Genomic DNA, 21,405 nt, shown 5'->3' on the forward strand with positions numbered 1-21,405 from the left:
GGTTCAAAGGCTGAAAGCTGTAAAGTTTATGAAAAATTTTAAATTTACATTATTTATAAAACCAGATTTTAAAATTACATTACATAAAAAAAGATCAAATCAAATAAAATTTCACCATATACGGATAAAAAAAAAGTTGAGTTTTTCCCCCTCCTTCCTTTGATACAGATTACCTTCATCCAATTCTTAACAGGATTACAGGTTCCACTATCAGTAATTAATGTCAATCGAGATCTCTTATATACAGTATTTTAATTACACCAAATAATAAAGATTCGCTCATTGATTGGCGAAGTATATAAATTAATTACCGAGTAATAAATAGCTAATACAAATTGAAATACATTTATAACCCATTAATGAATTTATGCACATTTGCTAACTAATAAGTATTGAATCATCATTATTAATTAGTATAAATATTCACCTTCTTAAGGCCAAATAATTTGGTTATATAATTATATTTGCTCGTCCTAAGTCTCCAACTAAAATCCCTGCTTTCTTTAATTAATTACTCTTCTGACTATGTATTGTCACTTACATCGACTCTACTGGTTTCTTCGGTGAGTCTTTTTTTTTTTTTGTCTACTTTAGATTATGATTAGGTTCTTTTGTGTATTAGGTGCATTATTCTCATTTGTTTTATCACAAAATCCAAAAAAGTTTAACTAGTTGGAGTTTACTCCTATTAATGGTTCTGGTAAGCTCATTAATTAGTTTGGTTGTGAAGGCTAGGCTACACTTATAATTGCACGATAGATATTTCAAATGATTTTGCACCATTGACAAAAATGCCTCCGTTTGAGGGCTGCTACTCGCCAATAACCCATTTACCACTTGTATGTCAAAGAAATTTTCTTGCACCTAATCTACAATAGAAGTTGCAAATTACAATATTAATTAAATTGAGGTAGTTGATCTAGATAGACTCTGACTATTAGAAAGTTAGATTGGATGCATGGTTGTGTTTGATCTTTCGTTGGCGTGTTCTTTTGGTTGTTTGTGACTTAGTAATTTATGAATAATTAGACATCAGAAACAAACTACAATACACCATGAGTATTGGACTATATATGAAACAAAAACAACTATTATCGACCAAAATAAAATCCAAGCTGCCATTTGGAGAATCTTCCTAATCATTAGATACAAAACTGCATAGACAGTGTCTATAGTAAGATTTAGTGTGCCACTAGAACAAAATGTAACAGACAAAATAAATGAAACAGTCTTATTATAAATATTTTGTTTTCTAATACGCGTAACAAAGATTAATTAGTTTCAAGCTATCAATAAACAGCCCAAAATCAATCCCCTCCTCCCTTGACTCAAAAAATTTCAGACATTGCAAAATATAAGTCTATGCTATATTTCTCTATTTCATAATGAGGTGCTATGTTATTTGTTAATTTTCCCCTTTTTCTAGTTAGTTTAAACTGAGGAAAACCATTGTTATTTATAAAGAAAAATAACTATTTTTATTTTGAAATTATAAGAAAATCAAATGGCCAATTTAAAGAAAACTTATGGTGATAATACAAATTTCCCAATCAATAAAAATTCATAAAATTTAAATACAGAAATGATGATCACGAGGGCAATCAATATCAAAATGGTTGCACAAGTATAAGCCTCTGGCTTGAAATATATATGTGGGTCCCTTATTACAGATTGGCCATCAACTTGATACTATTGAATCTCCCACGGTGGGAAAGGTGGTTTTCCACCGTTGGATTTCATTGGTGTCAGCGAGAATGTTTTATAAAGCCAAGAATGAGAGTAGTAATTGATTGAGCATCAACATTCAACAGAATGGTACGTAGCATTAATGAATTACCTCTTGCCTGTTTCAGGAGAATATATCAACAGGTCCTAAGCTCTAAATACACTTCTCACATTTTCATTCATCTTTTATGTTTAATCCTACTTTATTTAGTTTTTAGTAAATTTTACCTTCAAAAATTAATTTGGGTGATGTGTTTTACTTCTAACTTTTTAAGAAATTTACAAATTTTATCTTCCATTGTTATTGTTTTTCCGTACAAGTAGTTAGTAAAAAAAAGTTAAGAATAAAATTTAACAAAAAATAAAAAAATTGGAATAAGCATTGCCAAAAAATAAAAACTTGAGAATAAAAAGTACAATTATCTTAGCTGCGATATCAGTTTTCTCATAAGTCAAATAATGGACAAATGGACAATGGTAAAATTTGGAAGTTTCTTAAAAATATAAAATGCACCAAACTAACTTGTTGGGGTAAAATTTGATGATAAGTAAAATGTTGAAGTAAAAAATGCAAATTTATTTAAACGCTGAAAACAAAGGATTCATGAATATTGATCTGCAGATTGATTCAGAAGCAGTGGTTAAAGGTATAAATGGGAACTCTGAAGGTAGTTCTATGGGTTTGAAGCTTATTCAAGAAATTTGCAGATTGCAGAACTTAGGAGGCAGCATCAGAAATGTGTGCACATAGCCATGGGGAATTTAGCTTGTGATTTGGATCAGGATATTTTGATGTATGAGTAACCTCTCAGTTGCTCCTTTTTTATTCTATGGGTGTTTCTTCCCCTCGAAACATTATGATGTAGTTTCTTTGGGCTTTAGCCTTGTTCTTATAAGAAATAAAAACGATGAGAACAGAGTGAAAAAAAGACTATTACTCGTATGACCCAATAACAAAGTCCAACCAAGAATACCGAAGGTCCAACTGAAGAGCTAAAGGTATATCAAATGAAAAACACAAAGAGGACTTTAGAAGTGCATCTACAACTTGAAGAGATTTGAAAAATTAATTTTTAATTTTTTTATTAATTGAAAAATTTGTTTGATTGTTTGATAAATAATATTTTTTAATAAATTTTAACATTTTTGAAATGTTACTCGAAGTAAATTTTTTAAATTGTAACTTTCAACTACTAATTTTTAACTTCTAATTTACTTTTGAGTTTTTGACTAATTTTTCAATAAATATAATCTTAATATTAAAGTGATCTTATAATTATATTACTTCCAGACTCATATTAAAATATTATGACAAAATAGTTGGACTAGTTTGTCACAATATTTAGATATATTAAAATGATACATAACATATTTTTATTATACTTTAAAAAAAATACGTAATTGAATATTATAATACTTATTTTTATTGTTTAAAAGTTTTGATTGAATATCATAAATTTTTTTATAATTTTTTAGAATTATTCTTAATTTTAACAAAATTTAATTAGCTAAATTGTTGTTCAATAAAAATTAATTTTTAAGGAAGTGATTGTACATAAGTGATAAGTTAAGCATTCTCTGTTTTTCTTTGATTATACGGAGGACCAAGAAAAAAAAACAAAAATACAAATTAGTTCTTACGAAAAGAGGCAAATGAGTTATTTTGATCAATTAAACCATCCATGAGCATAAGCAGGTGAATTGGAGCATACTATTATCGTAAAAACCTTTATAAGCCCTTGTAGACTTGTAGTAGTGAAGAGTGAAGTGCGAAGGACAATGAGTGTTCGGTCCAAAAACTTGAACTCTGTATTCTATGCAGATTCGTACCATCCCATTCAAGCTGGCAGCATCGACGGCACCGATGTTGTTCCTCACGATAACGCCGTTTATCGCGCTCAACTCTGTTCCTCCATCGGCCTCTGTCTGTTTTTCCTTCGTTTTTCATTCTCCTTTTTCAAAATTTTTAATTTTGGTTCCGTTTTGTGCTTAAAAATTGAATTTTGCAGATGACCCATTTGGTGATCCCAAGGCCACTGGAGACCCTTATTGCACTCTCTTTGTCGCTCGTCTCTCTCGCCTCACCACCGAAGATGATCTCCGCAAGGTACCATTTTTTTTTGTTCCATGTAATATTGCCTTGAACATTGATAAATACAAGTTTCTAGAAAATTGTTTCGGATATATATTAAGTTAGTTAATGCAGATTTAATTTTTCTGAAGAAGGGGGATAATGAATAAGAAGTTAGGCTACTTGGTTAGGGTTCAATTCTGACCCTTTCTAACCCCATAAACAATGGATCAGCAAGAGTATAGATGGAGCATATAGCTTATAAGTTTGTAACTCAATTATGTTGCTTGGAGCTTGTAAGTTTCTTCCACGGGAGTTGGTTTTGAAGTCGACAATTTTGTCAAATTGATGGAGGATATTGATCATTGACCATTCTCCTGAGTCCTGACTCATGTTTATGATACTGTCATATCTTCTTTTGCTGCCTCATTTTCAGAGCATAATTAACTTCTCTGGTAGCTTAATCTGAGTGCTTATAGGATGTGTGGTTTTTTACTTTCAGGTCATGAGTAAGTATGGTCGAGTGAAGAACTTACGCTTGGTTAGGGACATTGGTATTATTCTTTAATGTATCTTAACTCTTAACCCTTCTTTGATTGTCAGTTTCTGCCAATTATCCCCCCTCCCTGCTCTATGTGGACCTATTTTACATCTTCAAATTGTGTGCTTTTGTAAAACATACAAGTGACATTTCTTTTTGAGCGTGTAGATCAGTATGATTGAGTACTTGCTCATTCCTCACTTTGATAATGCTCTGCATTGGATTGTACTTTCTTGTATTTAAGCCATTCTACGAACTATGGAATATAATAGTCTCTCAGGAATCTAGATACTGCTGTTTTTGTACTGTTTCACTGCGATGATTCATTTTCCATTTTATGGAGATAATATGCTGCTCGCAAATTTATACATGCCTGGGTGGGAACAATGTTTCTTTTAGGAAGTTGTTTTTATATGGTTTACCCAAATACTGGAAAAGGATCCTTACCATGTCTCTTTAAATATTCATTTACCTACAGATATAGCATTTCCCATTGGGCTTTTTGTACTGCTTCTTGTATAGCCAAATTTTTGTGTCAAACCCCTTCTAATGGTTTGGTGATTTTATGCGTTTGTTCCCTTGAGTGATATGTTCATAGTTACTCTATAGTCATATTGTTGTCAAACTGCATGATTTAAGTTCTTACATTGGATTTATTTATTTTTTGTCAGTGACGGGAGCTTCTCGTGGTTATGCTTTTGTTGAATACGAGACTGAAAGGGAGATGCGACGAGCATATATGGTGCTGCAACATGTTAAAACTCTTTAACTTTTAGCTTAGAAAAGCAAAGCTCTATGACTCAACAAAGATTAAAACCTACTTATTACGCAAACACACACACACACATCAGTCATGTTTTAATAATTGAATTTTGAGAAAACCAAGCTGATTTCACAGCCACAGATAAAGTAGCAAGTGAAATCATCTGGATTTCTGCTGGCTTGAAATATGCCATTTTATTAAATGTTAATGTTATGGAACTTTATTGAATTTTCTCATTTGCAGGATGCTCATCATTTGATTGTTGATGATTCTGAAATCATAGTTGATTACAACAGACAGCAATTGATGCCTGGATGGATTCCTAGAAGGTTAGGTCAGTTAAAGTGACTCATTCTTAAAGTTGTATTTCTACTCACTGTGCCAGAGCCATCTGATTGCTTTCTGTTCTCTCCTACAGGTGGTGGTCTTAGTGGTAAGAAGGAATCGGGACAACTTCGTTTTGGGGGGAGAGAAAAGCCATTTCGTGCACCCCTGTAAATTCCAGTCCTCTTATATCTAAATACTATTTTTCATTAATTCTGATATATCTAATAACCTACTGAGCAAAGATGTGCGATAATCTTTAGTGCGTTAAATCAAAAAAGAATACTGAACCATTATGTCAAGTGGTTGATTATTAGAGCCAAATTCTGCTTATAAAAAAAAAATAAAATAGAGCCAAATTCTATTAACCTCCCTTTAGTTTTTCCTAAATTGCTCTTACTTTTTTTTGTGCCTTTCACTTGTATGGAAGGATGTAAAAAGGTCAAAGGGGGAATAAATTTATATTGTGGTTTATGGTTTATTTTGTTCTTGAACTAGTTGGTCTAAAATGAATAACTTGATAGTGACTTGAATATAAAACAGAAGGTGGATAAGAGGGAGAGTAGGATTGAAATGTGGGTATCCATAATGGAAATGATTATGATTACATGTGTGCTGAAGTATATACCTCCTTAAAATGATTTATTACCCATGGCATGGGTTTGGTTTGGCCCCCCCATGTCTATTCCTGTTTTACCTTTTTGTTAATATAATCTAGGCTCTGCTCTGGTTACAAGCCTTTTCCAAAATATTGTGATTGTAGAAGTTTTGTGAAAAGGGATAAATCATGGTGCAGTGCATACAAAATCCTGATATTTGCATTGACTATTTGGCTAGATACTAATGCCAAGGCTTAAGAGACCTGCTTGAATTTGATCCACAATTCAATTTTGATAATATAGTTTCTGTTCATTGACTTATTGCTATATTGATTTTATATTCTCTCTCTACTATTTGACCAGGAAACCAATTCCATATGAGGAGTTGAAGAAGCTTGGCATCCCCCCTCCTCCCGAGGGAAGATACATGTCACGCTTTCAGGTGTTGTTATTTTACCTTTTGAAGCATATCTCATTTGTAGAAGATGTTTTTTAATTAAAAAATCTGTATTATATATTTTAAGATATTAAAAGGACAAAGGAATTTGTATTTGGTTTAGGATTCTTCATAGTGTGTCATGGCATGGCACATTATATCTATTTGCTTGTTAATTTGTTTTTGATTTTGTCCTTACAAGTACAGGTGCCATCGCCTCCTAGAAGTGAAAGGAGCCTTTCAGACAGGGAAGAAGACTCTCATAGCCACAGAAGGGGATCTAATGACAGGAACAGGAACAAGACGGAAGATGGACTCAGAAGTTCAGTGGACATTGAGGAAGGGCATTATAGGAGTTCAAGTCATCGTGATAACCACTCACGTGGAAGGAGCTCTATGGAGAGGAGTGGTCGTTACCATGACCGGAGTTCATCTGAGAAAGAACATCGACACGGGAGTTCTACTGACAAAGACAAACATTCTCAGAAGAGAAAAGAAAGTGACAGGAGTTCACTTGAGAAAGAACGTCGACACAGGAGTTCTACTGACAAAGACAAACATTCTCGGAAGAGAAAAGAAAGAGATGAACGGTCTCAAAGGCGGGAAAAATATAGTCACCATTCCCCTCACAAGGACTAAGCTGTACAACTCATTATTATCACCCTTCTGTTGTGCTTTTGTGCTTTGTGTATGGTATATGCATGGGAGAAATGGGAATGCAAAGTGGAAATCCTCAAAGATTTCTCAATAAACGCGAGACTGGTGCATGTATAGGTTCAATGATAATCATGCTTCGGTTTATATTTTTATAGGGGGTGTTGTATGCAAAAGCATTCAATCTCATACCAGAAAAGTGTTGCTGTCGAGAAGTCACTAATCATCCATCTCGATGTCTTCGTGATTTTTGTTTGGAAGTAGTCTATATACGTTTCTTTATCATCAAACAATGAAGCAGGTAAGTTGAATTTGGAAAAGCCAACCAAAAGGTCCCTAACTACATGTAAGGGAAATGTATTGTAGATCCAATTGCTTCAAGACAATGACGAATCAAATGACATATTACTAAGAAATTGGCAAAAGTTTTACTCGGTAAACAGCTTAAACTATTTATATATTGAAAATATTTCCTTTACTAGCAACACTCATTCTAAAACACTGTTATTATTAAGTGAAATATAAGTGGTTTTATAAATGATGTGAGTTTTCCACTTTATTTAATGGATCATACTGCTTATTTAGTGGGTTCTACTCCTATTTTATTCCAACAATAAAGTGTGTTGAAAACAATACGTTGCTAGCATTTTTCTGACAATGAACTTAATAATATACTTTAAGTTGATAAGCGTTCCTATCTAAAGTATATTTTGCATTCTAACAGTTTGAAATCCTTTTTTTTTATATTTATTATGAGTACTTATATCATGCGAGTTGTTGTAAATTGGAAGCAAGCATTATGAAATCAAGGAGTTGTTATAAACCATATCCATTTTACTGTGGTAATGTTTATATATAATATAATACTGAAGTTCTTTTTTGACTGGAATACTAAAGTTCTTCTGTTACAATTAACACATGATGTTTTTTTCCTATAAATCTTGTTTTTTGAATTTACTATTTTATTTAATTTGTTTTTATTAGTTTTTTTCGACAGAAATTTATTTTGATTAGTTATACAAATAATGTTTTTGACTTTTCAATTTCTTGACCTTTCAATTTTGTATAAATATTTTAAATATTTTTTTAATAAAGAACAATAAGAATATAATGATTTATAGTACTCAGAAAAAAAAAACATTTTGTAAAGTCAAAAGATATAAACGACCTTATACTTTTCACATACTAGTATTATCTTCATATATATATATATATATATATTTTTTTTTTTTTTTTCCTTTTTTCTTTCCTGACATAAATGTTACAAATTATTTTATGTGAATTTTGTGAATCCTTTTATACGACTAATAACAAATATTTTACATTAAAAAGTAATTCTTAAATAAACATAAATTGAAGTAAATGTTAGGTTCTCATCATGAATTATAAGTGAAATCTAAACAAACATGAATTTAGCGATAACAAGAATCGTGGAACTGGACTTACCTTGTACGTACCAACGTTGTTGAGATAAATTCGAAATTTGAAATGAACAAAGATCTGAAATCCAGGAACGGTTCACCTAAGCATAAAACACATTGATTGGTGCATTGACGTGGTTGACTTTATTTACGCGTTGGCAATTGGCAAATACTTTTTCTCAAATTAAATAAATATTTTGTTTGAAAAACAAATACAGTAAATTGTGTTTCTTTGATTCTCTCTCCTACACCCACCAAACCAAAAACGCTTCCTTTAATCAGAAGATTCAGAACAAAACCCATCACCACCATTCAACAAAGTTTAATCCTTTTCACTTCAATTCATCATTGCCTTTTCGTTTAAGCACAAAAGCTATGCCGAACTGGGAGCTCAGGAACTGTTGTGACCACGACCAGAAGGTCTTCATTGCTTGTGTTGCTGCCTTCACCGTTGTAATCCTCGTGGTATACTATTACTTCTCTCTCTCTCAAACCCAATTTTGTGTTTCTTGTTTTCGGAAAGGAAAAGATACCCTGTTAAGGAATTAGAATTGTAGTATGCTCTTTTGGTTTTTCTGGAAACAAAGAGAGAGAATATTTTAAAATTTACTAAATTGAAGTAATGATATGAGAATTAGAGGCTTTGGATGATAAGTAGTAGTAGTAGTTTATGATAAGTAATGATCACTCCTCTTTCTCTCTCTAATGTAATTACTAATTACACATGTTTGTAGTTGTAGGTAATTGTGTTATTGCAATCCAACGATATCATTTACTATTATACATTGAGCATGAAAACCATAGCAATCCTACTACATAGTGGTAGGAAAGAGTTATCGAGAGAAAGCCAATTACTTTTAAATGTTGCTAAATCATGAAAGGGGTTGTAACTTTTAGTATTTGAGAATTTGGAGTGCCACAAATGATTTTACCATGTAAAGTTTTTTGATTGAAGTTTTTTTGAGAGAGAATCATATGGATGGATAGCAAGAGAAATAAAGATTATTTGTCATTTTCACCCGACTTATTTCCCAAGTTAGTTGTGACTTGAGACTGGATCAAAGTCCGGTAGCTCTATTTGGATGAGCTAATCGGTAAACTAATACGTGGTTGTGTAAGCTGAGCAACTTGGTGGACTTGACATTAGACAATGGACCTTTTCAAAAGTAGGTCCATAGTTTATTATAGTATATTATACACTTATGCTACACCATATTTGGATTGTTAGTGGTTAACCAGGGAAGTTTGCAGATATTTATTTTAATTTAATAACCATACATAAATATGCTACATCATATGTCATGTAGATTTTTTAGGGTATAATGTCATGTATATATTTATTTTGGTCTCAGTGGCTGTTCAACTGATCTTCTTGTGTGCAATTGCTTTGTTGTGGTGGTTATAGCTATGGAGGACCTTTCTACTTACACCTTTTAAGCTCATCACCGTGTTTCTGCATGAAGCAAGTCATGCCATTGCTTGCTGGCTCACTTGTGGCAAGGTAAAAATCTAAACGTTGTAGCTTAATGCTCTTTGATAATAGAAGTAGACCAATTTTGAAGTTTTTTTTGTTCACAATGAGTTAGAAGTTTTAGCTTGTATTCTATGCCTTGAATAACACGAATCCAAGAATTTCTGCTGCCAAAAGTAGCTTGATTATCATAACTTTCACTGTTTCAAGTTAAGATGTTTCATAACTTATTCATATAAAGTAAATTTCCTGGATCCTGAATTCTTGATGCATCAATGCTGCATTTTTTCAATGCATGAAGTTGTATACCATGTTGTTACTAATATATTCACTATGGATTAGTATTATGCAGTTTTTTACTGCTGGCAGGATCATGTGGGCTTTATTATATTAAGCCCGAGTAATTTCATGAGTTCGATTCTTCTATAAGCTTCTTTATACTTATATCTTCTGCATGCTGAATTATTGTTAACTGATGTCAATAGGTGGAGGGAATTCAGGTTCATGCAAATGAGGGTGGGGTAACCCAGACTCGTGGTGGCATATACTGGGTGATCCTGCCTGCTGGATGTAATGCATTACTTTTCTCCCTTAGTTAACACATTAATTTTTACTTTCATGCCACATGATGTTCTTAATCACATGATATTATGATATATTAAAAAGTTACGCAATGTGGTAAATTTTTTAAGTTAATTTATAATCAGGGACTTATGGATAGCAATCTTATAAACTAACAACACCACATGTGCCATGGTTTGAGGTGAAATTGTGACATGCAAAATGGCTGCAAATCATGAGATTCATGAATATGTTGATATTCTATATTTTGAATAGACAGACTCCTATAGCTTTTATGCATATGTCTTGAATTCAATACAAGCACTTTTCAGTTGCATTTAGCATTTTTCTGATTGTTTTCCCCTTTAGATCTCGGTTCATCATTTTGGGGAATGGCTTTGATACTTGCGTCCACAAATCTTCTCACTGCAAAAATTGCTGCTGGTTGCTTTATTGCTGCTTTAATTGTTGTGCTCTTTCTCGCAAAAAATGTAAGATTGGTTATGGATGCAGATGTTTTGTATCAAATATATCAAAGCTATTTTTGTCCTGACTTTTCTCCCTTTTCCTGTCTTGCTACCCACTTTTGTTCTAAAAGTGGACCCTCCGAGGACTCTGTATTGGTGAGTGAATTTATGATCTTTATCTCAAATAAAATGGAAAGGTATTGACAATTCTCACATTATTCTTCTTGATCAATGAATATCAGGATTTATTGTTTTTATTGCTGTAATTTGGCTTCTGCAAGAGAAAACAACAGTCCACGTTCTTCGCTATGTGATTCTCTTTATTGGTATGTTCCTATTCATCCATTTTCTTTAAATTATTTGAATTTGCTTCTGGTAGACAGTTGTGTCATTTCTTGTGAAATATACAGGCAACTAATTATGATTTACTTTTTTAGGTGTGATGAACAGTTTGTTTTCAGTTTATGGTATACTTTCAAGCACCTTTTATATGGTTTATTTTCTTCGGATAATAAAACATCTGATACCACTTATATCACATTATTAAAATTTTGTATGATGTAGATATTTACGATGATTTAATATCTCGGAGAGTCCACTCTAGTGATGCTGAAAAGTTTGCAGAAGTTTGCCCATGCCCTTGTAATGGTTTTGGATGGGGAGTTATTTGGTGAGTTTTGCTATAGGGAAGCATGCTTGAATGCAAAGATAATTCTAATAAATAATAATTCTTTGCTAATGAAGCTTGTTTTCAATTTGTCGCCCTGTTTAACTTTTTGTTAGATTTAACTGAAAATAAATTTCTTCAAGCTATACATAAGTTGATGATTAAGATGGTCAAATAATAGCTGTATAGAAATAGGGGAAAAAGTGCATGAATGTGCAGCTGAATGACAAGAATAATATATGTTTTACCACTGGGTGAATAAACTGAGTTTATGTCCTATATTTTTATTAACTACTAGTCATTAATATTCCTTTCTGCAATGCATTCCACTTTCAGGGGAATGATATCATTTGCATTTCTTTGCGCATCTTTGTACCTTGGCTTGGTCATATTATCAGGTAAATATATAATGGAGTTTAATTTTCATATATTGTCAGTGATTGTCACTGTAAAGATTTTTACACTATCAACCAACTAGAAATTACTCTAGATATGATTTTAAACTAAATTATTACAAAAGTCAACAATCTTTCTATACATAGCAATCTATGATTGATGACAATGTAAAAAACTTTTATATTGTCAGTACATTTTAATTAAATTCAATTTACAATTTCTATTACAAATATATTCGTTTCAATATCTCAAGGAATTAACTAATCAGTTGGATGCATTCCTCCCAAATGAAATTGAACATGGAAAGTTAATCTGATCAAGTGTCAACTGAGAAAATATTCTATCATCACTTATGATTGAAAGCCTTTATATAATTTCATTCATCTTCCAAAAATTATTCAAATTATATAGGTGTTAAGATATGAAAAGCCTTTATGTAGTTCATTTTTATGGGAAAGTGGGTGGCAGTGGCTTGGGAAGGCAAGGTCTTTTGCTAGGATTTCAAGAAAATGATTTATATTATGATGACATGTCTCTTATGCTTTTTTTTTACAGGTTGAGAATGTTGTATCCAAGCGGTTTGGTACTGCAAAGAGCTTGACCTTTCTCTTTTGATGATTTGTATTTTTCTTCTAATTTTTTTCTATCTGCTGGGAGTTTGCTCTCTCAATGTTACTCCCATGCCTTCATTCTTTGCAGCCTATTATGGGTTGCTTGATACATGATTGCTTTTGTATAGAAACTTAGTTCCATGTATTGAGTTATTTGGGCAGATTTACATTTAGTGAAATACATGTGAGTATTTCAATAGATAGGTTGCCTTTGGCACTTGCAGCTTTTATTCTCCCTTTTTTTTCCTCCAAAATTTTCATGTCTATTTAAAAACATACAACTGGGCTGGTTTAGGGGTATTTGAGACCTTAAGTGCAAAACATTATGACATCTTAATAATATAAAATATACTGTACAAAATATTTAAAATTTATGTTTCTTTATGATATGTAATTAATTATTAAATTTGTATAATTAGTTTTAAAATTTAAATCTTTTTCAATTGATAAAGTATAAAAATTATTCAATCTTTAGATATATTTGAGTACATATAAGATTATAATAATTAATTTAACAAAACTTGTTTTTCACAAATTATAGTTACAATAATAATTGATAATATTTCGTAAGTTATCCAGGCAATTTAAAGCAAAAAAATACTTTTAGATAATACTAACAAATGTCTTTAAGGACATGGTTGAAATTAAAATTGAAATGATAAGTTATCTTTATCCTAATTTATGTCACTAGAAGGTTGAAAGGAATTGAAAACAAAAAGAAGGAATGAGGATGGATACAATTTGCATAACATAAGTGAGTTAAAAATAATAAAAGTAGGAAACAAGAAGTCAACTTATATATTTATTACACACAAGTACATGTTAGATGAAAGAGTACAAAAGTAACACTAAATAATCTATAAAAAAGCTGGGGACATAATTAAAAAGTTGACAAAAATACTTTAAACGAAGCCCACGTAACAAATAAATGAGTATTTTTGGGCTGGGCCAGTGTAGGGATGGCCCTTACGAACCCCGCTATCTCTAAGTCGTCTCTTTGATTTTACATAATAATTAATATTTGTACTATGTTAATATTTATATTTGAATTTAAATATGTTTTTGGTTCTGGTAAGTTAGTACTTCATTATTTTTTATTCTTGTAAATTTATTTATTTAATTTTAGTCTCTGTAAATTGACGTTTTTTTAATTTTTGTTCTTGTAAGATTTTTTATTCATTTTTAATTCTTATAAGTTTATGTTTTTTTAATTTTAATTCTTTTAACATTTTTTTTCTTTTATATTCCCATAAGTTCGTGTTTACAAGAATTTAAATAGAAAAAAAATCCAAACTTATAAAAATTAAAATGAATAAAAAATCTTACAAGAATTAAAATTAAAAAAAAAGTCAATTTAAAGGGATCGAAAATATATTTACGTTAATTTAAAATTTTTAATTAAAAAATAGAATTAGTTTATATTAATTTATATATAAATGCTTAGTTATTATAGACCTCCATAAGGTGAGGTGTTAAATATAGGCCTTATAACTGATGCTTTTTTCCTATTGGTTGCAATTTTCTGCATACTCCTAGGAAAACATGAAGAAAAGGATCGAATGGTACAATTTCATCGTCACCCCACAATGAAAGGGGAAATCTCATAGTTATTGGTCTGTGAATATACTTTTTTAGATGCTTTATTTTTTTCATTGAGGTCAAACTTAAACCTATGCTCGAGAGATAATTGTCTATATAGTATGAATTCTTGAAATGAGAGGAGTCGTGGTGAAGAGAGTTGTTTGTATTGAAATACAAGTTGTTCAATATATCTCATGTTATTTTAAATTTCATATATTATGTTTTGTTTTTTGGTAGGTAAATATTATATTCTTATTTGAATTAGTTTAATTTATTTTTAGAAAAAAATTAATCACAATATTTAATATAATTTTTAAATACAAAATAAATTAAGCTATATATTTATAATTTTATTAAGCATAATATACTTTAGAATTTAATTTGAATCCCTTATATATTAAAGGTAAAATTTGGCTTGATGGAGTCACGTTAAACACCGTCACGTTAGGAATACGATTGTTATTCTACATATATACTACCTTTTTTGTTATTCATTTTGACTAGTAAATATCTTAAAACAAAGTGAGCTACTCAGTTATATCTGTTAAAAATCTGAAAAATAATTAAGAGAACTATAAACTAATGGGAATTGCCAAAGGCTTGTATCACTCACCCGTTTGATAATCAATGCAATATATAGGTGTTCCCTCACTGAATTCGAATTAAAATTCAAGCTAACGAAAGTGTGTGTGTATATATATATAAAGAAAAACTGAATAATGAGTTGATTTTGGTTAAAAAATGTTATGGAGATATCTAGCTAGGTTTCTTGCTGAAGATCTTTATTGTAAGAAAAGGGATGTGGAGTTAGGGTTCAGAATATTTATGATTAAGCGTAGAAGTAAGCTTTCAAATTCCTTCAAAGACATCCAGCATTCAAGCAACTAGTTAGGTATGAATGAATACTGGAAGCCTTTGAGGGAACACGAAGACTTCTTTTGATATATTAATTAACCCCGCTAGCTAGTTATCACTATGAGTATCTCTATGTATATATGTTTGATGGTAGTGAAAGATAATTGAGTTCGTATTTATAGACAACAATGGTTGGCCCTTACTCTGATCAGAAGGAGGTTAACTCGAATCTAGCTAGGGTCATATCTTATTTGGTTCTCCATGTTCATTCGGGTTTGCCTTTAATTTTCCATATATCTTTTTCTGATATGACGACTAAGCTTATCTTTATGTCGCCATATGTATTCTAAAGAATATAAAGGGAGGAATCAACACTTATAAGAACAGACAACTTTTGTATTCCAATAAGAAATATTGCCACCTATACCTATTCATGAAGTTTCATCAGTTCAATTAACTTGCATTTCTATCTTTTTGGACACAGTGCGTGAACTATTTAAGAATAGAAATTTAGAAGTCGTTTTGCGCGTATAGTTTAAATAAAATTAAGTTATGGATAATATATATCCTTTATGAGCGAACATATTTATACATTTTAATTTTTCCTACTAAGTTATATGATTGAAGAAGAAAGATAAGATTTTCTTTATTTCTTTTGTTTAACCGCATAAAGTAATATCATACATAAATAATCTATTTATACACAGTTTTTTTCTAAGATAACTTATTCAGAAAGAACTCATGCATAATTCAGAAAAGTAATGAGCTTGGAGTTGGAGGAATATAATGTGTGCAGCTTGTCAAAGATAACTTATTCTGCATGGAATTAAAAGGAGTCACGACCCCAAAGTAATATATACGATCTGTTTTGGATACTGCCACAATGTCAACGCACTAATTCTATTTTTCGCACTCACATTTTCTTCCATCTCTGCCTTCCAGAATTGAAATTCATGGCCACCATTTCAAATTTAATTACACACGGAATGCCTGCATATTAATCTGTGTGCTCAACATCTTAAGCTGCTATGAAAAGGACATTTTAAGTTGATTTTTTTAGACATAACACGTTGATTATGAACCGTTATTGTAGCAAACGTTGTAAAAAGTCGTGACTGTATTTTCTGTATCATGTATTTTAAAACGAAAATGGATTACCAGCATTCACGCAGTCGTGAATGTGAACCGACTAATTTGATCAGACAGTTAGTATTTTAAAGGTATTTTTTAAGTTGAATTTACTAAAATAATTTATGAACCGTTGGATCTTCATCAGATGGTTCTAATCGTCTTATTGCGTGAATGCGTGTTTCCTTTGACGGCAGAAAATTTGGATCCAATTTAAAACATTCGATGTCTAATATAATGAAACACTATTTTTTTTAGAATTAAAGGGAAATTAAAATATTATTTTTAAAATTGAGTTATATTGTTTATATAATATTTTTATTTATTTTCATCTCACCACTCATCAATCCCACCCTTTTTTCCCTTAATAGTGATGATCTTTTGTATATATAGATTTAATGAAAAAATAAAAAAGTTAGTATCTCTTATTGACAACCGTATAAGAAAAGAATGAGACTATTCTCAAATCTCACTGCCACACCCGGCTTAAACAAAGCTGCTATGACCAAGACAACAATAGATCACAAGGCAGGAAATATCATTGAACACATATGACATTTCTATAAAGAAAAAACATAATTAATTAAGGTGATTTAGTGTAAATATTGATTTTCCAATTGTTCTGTATGTCTGTCGAGACGTTTCTTTTATTTGTCAAAAACATTTAGAGCAAACCACAAACAACCAAGTTCACTAGGAACAAATTCTAACCATTCATGATCAATAAAGTAACCTTATCTAAAATACGGTGAATCAAACTCTAAGCAAAGAAAAAAAACATGTGCATGTTACTTGTCTTAATTATTTCAATTAATTGTGGGATGAGAGAATCAATCTACCAGCTGATTATAAATAGGTATTGCTTGTTTGTAATCTTATCAGTGGCTTGTGTTGTGTGTGAAGGATTTGAAAGGAGAAAGTCTTCAGTAACCCTCAAAGGCTTCCTAGACTCCATGTTACGGTCAAATCAATTAATCGTTGATTAGGAATAATTAAGAGTTTCGGAAGTAACTTTGGGGGTTAACTGGAGGCTTTATACCTGTCTTCTCATTGGTTTAATGAAATCATTAAGTTTTATTTGAAATCAGTGAGTTAAACACTTAAGTTGCTCAATTGGTTTGTCTGTTAATTCAAATTTCTTGAATTTTCTCATTTAATTTTTTGTTTACATGACGTGAACCAATTAATCTTTTACTTTTAGATCGTATAAGTAGTGTGAGCATTGAGCAACGAAGTACAAACACTACATCATATCACCTTTGAGCAAGACATATTTGTCTCTCAAATGCATCATCACAGATATATATTTTCAATACTTTTATCTGTATTTTATAATTTAAAATATTATATTAATATAAATAAAATCTCATAATAATTAAATAAATGTTTTAATATATATAATGACTTATGCTATGTTTTTTTCAAATTAATTTTTTAGATTAAAATTTTTATTATTATGTTAGTTTTACATTATATATATATATATATATATATATATATATATATATATATATATATATATATATATGTATGTATGTATTGTCTCGATATATTCTTAAAAATTATCATATCATTATGTATAATTGTATCGCGCTCATGCTATTTCTTAGGACAGAATGTCATTGCATTGAAGAGAAAAATCCAGTACATGGTCTCACATGGCGAGCAATTATACTTTTTTTTCTTTGATAAAATCAAGCATTTTATTAATTATTTTGATAGTTAAATTACAGTTGTATTTGACCCATTATTACATATTTACATGCATACATGTCCAACACCAACGGAATGACATGTGCCCGGTGTTTTTAAGGTGGAGGGTCATCTTTGTGTATCCCTTAGTCTCACCCTAATGCTGTTGATAACGATCTGATCCATTGTGAGCGTACATGCAGGTACCAAATAACAGATGTAGAATGTGATTTTTGGAGTAGTGATGGAGACTAAATCTACTTTTTTCTTAAAAAATTATATGGACTGAAATTGATTTTGACCGAAAGTATATATTTTACCCATCTTTTCTCTCACACATATAGGGCATGTTTGTGTACGCACTACATTCGTTTGACGCACGTTCCAAAATAATGTTTTTTAAGAAGTACTAAAGATTTTTGGCTTTGCCTTCAATGTCCGTTTGAGGGGTCCAAAACGAAAAAACAAACATATAGTAACATAGACAATAAAGTTTTTTTTTATAATAAATACTCAACCCTTCATCTTATCTAACTCTTAAAATATTTTCATTCAAGAATAAATATTCAAATTTATGATATAAGAATTGAATATTGATAACACTACCTGTGTTCCCTTGTGCATAAGATTCTCGTCTTTCCTTAAGGCATAAAATTAAATTTAACTAAAATTTATATTTTTTTGTTTCTTACATATACCTTTATTCAAAAACAATTTTATTTGAGATATAGTTGAACACTATATATAAACACTTTTGTTAATAAAAATTTGAACTATGATTTGTCATAAGATGGAGACTAACCCATCCTCTAAACACAAACTCTCGTTAGTAGAATATTCTAGCTTAAGATTTTTTCTATCCTATCCTATACAACTTTGCACAGGTTAAGTAAAATAAGTTTACTCACTTTTAACTAATTGAGTAGTTGGTTAATTATGTTTTCTTGATAAAAAAAACAATTATATATCTCTTATTTATTTCACATACTTGCTTGCAGCTTATAATCTTTCTCTTTTCACTGGAAAAATTATAGTCATTATTTTTTATATTTAATGCCTCAACTTATTTTAATTTTTTTAAATGAGGGATATTATTATAAATTATGGTTTGCCTTTAAAAAATATTGTGACTCCATTTTATTTTTGTTGAAATAATTTTTTTATAATATTTTTACTGTGTTATACGTTTTTGTTTGAATGGAATATGGCATCACCAATATTATAGAAATTTGTTATAATTATCATTTATATGAGTCATATGTCAATAAATAGAAACATTATATTTAAAAAATTGTTATAATAGTCCTTTAACGTTTAAAAAAATGAGAGGAATAAATAAAAATAAAAACAACAAGGACTATATATATTTTGTTTAGTGGAGAGAGAGGGGGATAATAAAGAAGTGAATGTATAAAATAAATAAGAGAGATAATTGTTTTTTAATAAAGGAAAACACAATTAATTAACTACTCAGAATTTATTAAAAGTGGGTAATTAATGATACTTAACCTATGCAAAGTTGCACAAGGTGGAAAAACCCTGTTTTTAAAGCTTACAAACATGATAAATTCCTTAAGTTTACACATTCCAAAAAAAAAATACTTTATTACTTTATAAATGCCGAAACAAAGACATTCTAGGAAGTTATTAATAATAATGAAAATTATAATACATATCTATTATTTTTGCTACTTAAGAGTATGCTCACTTTGATTATAATTATAATTGTATATTTCCTTAATTATTATTGACATAAATCAATCCATTGATTGGCTATTCATTTTTCGACGTTATAGTATCAATTTTATTGCAAAAATAAATTTTATCCGTATAGTTGCATGGAATTAATCAATATATATATATATATATATATATATATATATATATATATATATATATATATTTATAATTTCTACAATCTAATGGAAATGATAAATTTTACTAAGCAAATACTCATTGTTTTTTTTTAGCACCAGTCCGGGAAAGAGAAATATATATATCCAGATGAAATAGTCTCGGTCTCAGGTTTGTATGGAGAAAGAATTGAGTTCTGGCTGCGAATTGAAGGATTTCTGTATTGGCTCTATCGGAGGCATGCTTGCCTTACTACCATATATAGATTAATTTACTCGTTAATCGACCTTGTGAGAAATTAACTCCTCCACATTCCCATGTATGGTTAATTAATTTGGAGCTCTACTCTTGGAGTTAAACTAGCTTGTTGATATATTCCTTGAAAGACTCATTTAGATTTTGATGCACATATATAAGATCTGTGGCTTCTGTCTTTGGCTGAGTTTAATTTTCTCATAGAAAACTGAGAGGTGATCCGTAAATTTTTGCTTCAACTCTCTCCGGGAGTTTATGGATCATGAGGTTAGGGTCTTATCGGTCATGAGGTTTGGGTCTGGTGCCACCTCAACGCGATTCGTTAAGGGAATGTCCTGCATCAACAAGGTCTAACACATTTAGTAGATTGAGATTTTTAAAAATGCTGACAAGAGATCAATTTTTTAGTTATGTGTATAAAAAAGATTTTGTTAAAAGAGACAAAATTTACTTTAATGATCTTTTATATCTTGAAGATTAATTTCATAACTTCCGAATGAAAATATATTTTGCTTTAACAAAAAATGTTCTGCATTGTGGGGTACCTCTATACACCAGCATGAATTCAAATACATCTATATGTTATATTAATTAATACTATTATATATTTAATATTATAATTAATCATATATATTTAATTTTGAAAAGAAAAAAAAAAGACACCAAGTAGGCATCTTTCTTTTTTCTATTCAGGCTTAATTGTGTTTTTTTCCTCATAATTTACCAAATGTGTAATTTTGGTCTCAATAATTTCAACTACTCAAATCAAATATATCTTCATCACACTCTTGAAATTCATACAACATCCCGCCCAACACTTAATTCACTGTTAAATTTCTAACTTCTGAAAATTGAGAAGAGTTCAAGGTGAGGCTTGAACTCACTACCCCATGCTTTAAAACATGCATAAGCACTACTAATTAAGACACTTAGCTTGTCATCGGTATGAAAAATATATTATATAAAACAATTAAATGTGTGAGGAACTAAAAATTAATACAAATATATGTATTATTGGTAGATAATTAATAAATAATATATTTTTCATACATACACAAAATAATTAAGTTTATGGTGTCAAAAGCATATGTCGTGGTATTCGCTAAAAAAAACATGTGGTGGCGAGTTCAAATCCCATCTTAAATACTTATTTCAATTTTTAAACCCTTTTCCCGAGTATATTAACATGTCAGTGGCATATGTTTACTCTTTGCACCTTGCAACTTATCTACCAAATCCTTGATATGGTCCAAAGAATTAGCACTATGATTCTGATGATCAGGATGAGTTTTCAGTTGGTTGTGATAAGGGTAATTGACTATTATATATAGTC

At 30.3% G+C, this 21,405-nt stretch overlaps 2 protein-coding genes, 1 long non-coding RNA gene and 2 other non-coding genes across 6 annotated transcripts; 4 read left to right on the top strand and 1 right to left on the bottom strand.

Moving 5' to 3' along the window:
• Window positions 1-439: 439 nt before the first annotated feature.
• On the top strand, window positions 440-2,554 carry LOC121174056 (uncharacterized). The gene is made up of 2 exons (XR_005889769.1): window positions 440-563; window positions 2,348-2,554. It is a non-coding gene; the product is annotated as an uncharacterized lncRNA (long non-coding RNA).
• A 770-nt stretch (window positions 2,555-3,324) lies between these two features.
• LOC100814109 (U11/U12 small nuclear ribonucleoprotein 35 kDa protein) lies at window positions 3,325-7,553 on the top strand. Its single transcript, XM_003551797.5, has 8 exons — window positions 3,325-3,649; window positions 3,735-3,832; window positions 4,299-4,350; window positions 5,009-5,079; window positions 5,344-5,434; window positions 5,519-5,594; window positions 6,387-6,465; window positions 6,667-7,553. Exons 1-8 carry the CDS (start codon window positions 3,505-3,507, stop codon window positions 7,096-7,098), a joined length of 1,044 nt encoding a protein of 347 aa, XP_003551845.1. The 5' UTR covers window positions 3,325-3,504; the 3' UTR covers window positions 7,099-7,553.
• Window positions 7,554-8,695: 1,142 nt separating this feature from the next.
• LOC100306005 (peptidase M50B-like superfamily protein) lies at window positions 8,696-12,925 on the top strand. Of its 2 annotated transcripts, NM_001249258.2 has the most exons (10): window positions 8,753-8,999; window positions 9,940-10,035; window positions 10,491-10,575; window positions 10,936-11,057; window positions 11,165-11,189; window positions 11,276-11,359; window positions 11,471-11,500; window positions 11,598-11,703; window positions 12,037-12,098; window positions 12,652-12,905. In NM_001249258.2, the coding sequence occupies exons 1-10, from the start codon at window positions 8,910-8,912 to the stop codon at window positions 12,654-12,656; spliced, it is 705 nt and encodes a 234-aa protein (NP_001236187.2). In that variant the 5' UTR covers window positions 8,753-8,909; the 3' UTR covers window positions 12,657-12,905. The 2 variants fall into 2 exon arrangements, with proteins under 2 accessions (XP_040867509.1, NP_001236187.2); XM_041011575.1 differs by lacking the exon at window positions 11,471-11,500 and having other exon boundaries at window positions 8,696-8,999; window positions 12,652-12,925.
• A 2,207-nt stretch (window positions 12,926-15,132) lies between these two features.
• MIR862A (microRNA MIR862a) lies at window positions 15,133-15,222 on the bottom strand. Its single transcript, NR_048800.1, has one exon. It is a non-coding gene; the product is annotated as a microRNA MIR862a (primary transcript).
• A 1,973-nt stretch (window positions 15,223-17,195) lies between these two features.
• On the top strand, window positions 17,196-17,298 carry MIR5037B (microRNA MIR5037b). The gene has a single exon (NR_048840.1). It is a non-coding gene; the product is annotated as a microRNA MIR5037b (primary transcript).
• Window positions 17,299-21,405: the final 4,107 nt, after the last annotated feature.

Source organism: Glycine max, chromosome 18 (assembly GCF_000004515.6).
Source record: "Glycine max cultivar Williams 82 chromosome 18, Glycine_max_v4.0, whole genome shotgun sequence".
In the NCBI taxonomy this organism is placed as follows: Eukaryota; Viridiplantae; Streptophyta; class Magnoliopsida; order Fabales; family Fabaceae; genus Glycine; species Glycine max.

Bases quoted from the DNA above. Each gene is read 5' to 3' on its own strand.
- LOC100814109 (XM_003551797.5), top strand. From the start codon at position 3,505: ATGAGTGTTCGGTCCAAAAACTTGAACTCTGTATTCTATGCAGATTCG. The intron at 4,351-5,008 runs GTATTATTCTTT...ATTTTTTGTCAG, and splicing joins ACGCTTGGTTAGGGACATTG to TGACGGGAGCTTCTCGTGGT. The intron at 5,595-6,386 runs GTAAATTCCAGT...CTATTTGACCAG, and splicing joins AAGCCATTTCGTGCACCCCT to GAAACCAATTCCATATGAGG.
- LOC100306005 (NM_001249258.2), top strand. From the start codon at position 8,910: ATGCCGAACTGGGAGCTCAGGAACTGTTGTGACCACGACCAGAAGGTC. The intron at 10,036-10,490 runs GTAAAAATCTAA...TGATGTCAATAG, and splicing joins GCTGGCTCACTTGTGGCAAG to GTGGAGGGAATTCAGGTTCA. The intron at 11,501-11,597 runs GTATACTTTCAA...TGTATGATGTAG, and splicing joins CAGTTTGTTTTCAGTTTATG to ATATTTACGATGATTTAATA.